Source organism: Dendroctonus ponderosae, unplaced genomic scaffold (genome assembly GCF_020466585.1).
Source record: "Dendroctonus ponderosae isolate FM_Combo_2020 unplaced genomic scaffold, Dpon_F_20191213v2 Dpon_F_20191213_11, whole genome shotgun sequence".
Classification (NCBI taxonomy): domain Eukaryota; kingdom Metazoa; phylum Arthropoda; class Insecta; order Coleoptera; family Curculionidae; genus Dendroctonus; species Dendroctonus ponderosae.
The window spans coordinates 1,700,974-1,704,767 of record NW_026017213.1 but is presented as its reverse complement, the minus strand read 5'-3'; the positions used below and the strand labels follow the sequence as shown (position 1 = coordinate 1,704,767).

General features: G+C 46.0%; 1 protein-coding gene across 1 annotated transcript; it reads left to right on the top strand.

Moving 5' to 3' along the window:
• The first annotated feature begins 1,152 nt into the window (after nt 1–1,152).
• LOC125502937 (kelch-like protein 10) lies at nt 1,153–3,214 on the top strand. Its single transcript, XM_048662471.1, has one exon. The coding sequence runs from the start codon at nt 1,247–1,249 to the stop codon at nt 3,113–3,115; it is 1,869 nt and encodes a 622-aa protein (XP_048518428.1). The 5' UTR covers nt 1,153–1,246; the 3' UTR covers nt 3,116–3,214.
• Nucleotides 3,215–3,794: the final 580 nt, after the last annotated feature.

The window sequence follows — 3,794 nt, the reverse complement described above, 5'->3', positions numbered from 1 at the left end:
TTACTGGGAAAATTCACCGACCTCATCGCTTTGACGATTTTTTAAGTTTTTTTAAATTTTCAGATCTTTCCTGTTTTAGCAAAGTTTCTATGAAGCGATTCTTTCTACCCAAAAATCACATTATTTTTTAGTTTTACTTGAAATACTGCCAATCTTCAGGTATTTTCTGTGAAAAATTATAAGATACATTTTATTGGGACACTCCCCTCCTTAACCGCTTTGCAAAAACGTTTGGAAAACTTTTTGCAGCTTCGAACTATGGACAAAATCCTAATAATTATTTCTAAGTCTTTTTCCAAAAATATTTCCCCGAACTGAAAAAGCGAAAGTTTACAATCATTTATTTGGAAAACTCTTGGAAACTGGAGTTTCTTCACTTTCGGGTCAATATTTTTAATCAACACTGTCTCTAAACAGAAAATCCGCGTTTTTCTAACGTTTTCCTGTAAAATACTGGCAAACTGAATCTTTTATGCAAAAAAACAAGAGATCGATTTTACAAGAAAACTCGTCGACCTTCTTTGAACTCAGTTCTGTTGCCAGAACTCAAATCTAGATTACTTTTTTTAGTTGTTTGAACAAAGTAGTAAACGTTGCTCAGAAAAAATGTTAATAACCCTTTTTTAAATGTGGAAATTCCAGTTTCGGGCCTCGTAAAGCTTTAACAAATGAATTATAACTCATTAACCGATGAGTTGTAACTCGTTAACTCATAGAGCGGCAACAACTCAATAGCGCAACTCAACACAGTGTTCCCAGGCCTACTATGCGCATTTTAAGCCAGTTCTAAACCCGTTCTAAACCCATTGTCAGAGCAGACAATGCAATGCAAACACGCTCAAAGAATGCACATAAAACCGACTGGACTATTGGGGAGAAGTCCCTTAAAATTTCCCTGGGGTTTTCTCTTTTAGCGTGTTTTCCAACTGGCGCAGCAGGAAACCACAAGCTCGCGGGCGTTTTTGATTTTCGAGGAAAAACCGAACACAATTTTCCACTCTACATTTTTTCGGGTCACACACCATGAGCGGCGAAAGAAACAGCTCGAAATCTTCTAATTGCGTGCGTTTGCTTCAGATTGCAATCGCCACTTCTGGAACACAAACTCTTTTATCGATCATTTAACTATTTTTGGCCCCCATAGCTAAACCTGATTGTTTCAGCCAGTTGGGGTGACATTGACGACAGTTTGACGCAATCGGCCTTTTACATTGAATTTACAATTTTATATTGGGAATTTACAAAGATGAGTTTTGCGGTGAAGTTGCGGCCGTTGCCATCGAAGCGCAAACCCTTGCGGGTTGGTGGAACAGTGAAGAGACGCAAGCCGATTTCCAGCGTCAAGTGCAAGAGGTGCAATAGCACGCCACTTGCCAGCAGGCCCCAGGAGTTCCCTACCATATGGGAGGAGCTACGAGCGAATAATCAGCTTTGCGACGGCGTGGTGAAGTGCGAGGACAACGTCCAGTTCAACATCCATCGCATCATTTTGTCCTCTATCAGCCCATATTTTCGAGCTTTGTTCACCAACTCGATCAACAGAGGGAGGCAGGAGGTGCGGGAGGCCAACGTAAACATATCCAGCTCTGCCTTCAAAGTCATCCTGGACTTTGCCTACACTGGGAGCTGCGTTCTGGATAAATCCAACGTGTTTGAGGTGCTGAAGTACGCCGATCAGTACGAGATAATGGACGTGGTCCAGAACTGCTGCCAGTTCCTACTGAAGGACTTATCCCCCCCTAACTGCCTGCAGGTGCTGAGGTTCGCCCATCAGTTCCACTGCCAATATCTAGCCACCAAGGCCAACATGTTCCTGCTACAGAACTTCAGCGAAGTGCTAAGCCAAAACCCTCAGTTTGGGAGCTTAACGTCCCAACACCTCCAGGAGATCCTCACTAGTGACTATCTGAATGTGAAGTCCGAGGAGGTGGTGGTGCAAGCCATCCAGCTCTGGATCGGTGAGGTGCCAGAGGCCCGCAGGGCCCATTTGCTCCAGTTGCTCAAATGTGTCCGAATGGGCTGCTTGAGTGCGGAGAAATTGATGAAAATCGCCCGCTGGCCTCTGATTGAAGCAGACACCAGCTGCTCCCTCTACATAGCAGACGTGCTCACTATAATGGAAGACCTTGAGGGGGACTGTTTGGACACGTACCTAACTCGCCCTAGGATCCCCTACGATATCCTGTTCGCTATTGGAGGCTGGAGCGCTGGAAGCCCCACGAGTTTTGTGGAAACCTACGATAACCGCGCTGATCGCTGGCTGGTCTCCAAGGACACTGATATAGTAGCGCGCGCCTACCACGGCATGTGTAGCTTCGGGGAAAAGATCTACTTGGTAGGCGGGTTCGATGGGAATGAGTACTTCAATACCGTGCGCTGTTTTGATCCTTCGAACCACACATGGAGCGACTGCGCTTGCATGTACTACTCCCGATGCTACGTCAGCGTGGTGGAGTGTTCGGGGAAAATCTACGCCATGGGTGGCTACAATGGGAGAATTCGCATGAGCTCAGCTGAGCGGTTTGACCCGCTGCGCAACCAATGGGAGCTACTGCCCGCCATGCAAAAGCAACGCTCAGACGCCAGTGCTGCCAGTCTGAACAACAAGGTCTACATAGTGGGCGGGTTCAATGGGCAGGAGGTGATCAATTCGGCTGAAATGTTCGACCCATTGACCAATCAATGGTCCTTCATCCCCCCCATGATCTCCGCTAGGTCAGGGGTCAGCCTGATCGCGCACCACAACGCCCTCTATGCGATTGGCGGCTTCAATGGAACCACTCGCCTTCCATCGACGGAGAAATTCATCCCCGACTCCTCCTCCAGCCCCGCCTGGATGGAGATGTCCGACATGATGACCCCAAGGAGTAATTTCGGCACTGTTATCCTGGATGATTGCATTTACGTGATCGGGGGGTTTAATGGATCCACCACCATTAACTACGTGGAGTATTTTGACATGGAGACCGGCGAGTGGATGGATGCGGCTTCGATGAATCTGAACCGGTCCGCTCTGAGTGCTTGCGTGATCAGCGGCCTCCCCAACTCCAAGGACTACTCGTTTTTGGACCGCAGCCAGAGGCGGCAGAACAAGGAGGCAAAGGATGGGGTTTGAATTTGTTGGGGGGATTTTAATTTTAGTAGCAAGCGTTAGTGTGTATAAACGGGCATATTTGGCTGATTAAAATTTGCATATAGGGTGTCTCAAAAATTAGTCGCAGGAGCCTCAAATTCCCAATTTATGCTGGAATTTTTGGGATTCCACCCTGAACTCTGCAACTAAAATTTGCAACTCAGCTGATAAGAAAACAGACAAACCGGTTAGTGTGTGTAAACGGGCATATTTGGCTTACTAAAATTTGTATATAGGATGTCTCAAAAGTTAGTCGCAGAAGCCTCAGATCCCCAGTTTATGCTGGAATTTTTGGGATTCTATCCTGAACTCTGCAACTGAAATTTACAACTCTGCCGAAAAAAAAACCATACAAGCCTGTTAGTGTGTTTAAGAGGACACATTTGGTTAATTAAAATTTGCATATACGGTGTCTCAAAAGTTAGTCGCAGTAGCCTCAGATCCCCAGTTTATGCTGGCATTTTTGGGATTCCACCCTGAACACTGCAAGTGAAATTTGCATCACTGCTGAAAAAAACCGAGACAAACCGATTAGTGTTTATAAGAGGGCATATTTGGCTAACTAAAATTTGCATACCGGGTGTCTCAAAAGTTAGTCGCAGTAGCCTAAATCCCCAGTTTATGCCGGCATTTTTGGGATTTCACCCCGAACACTGCAAGT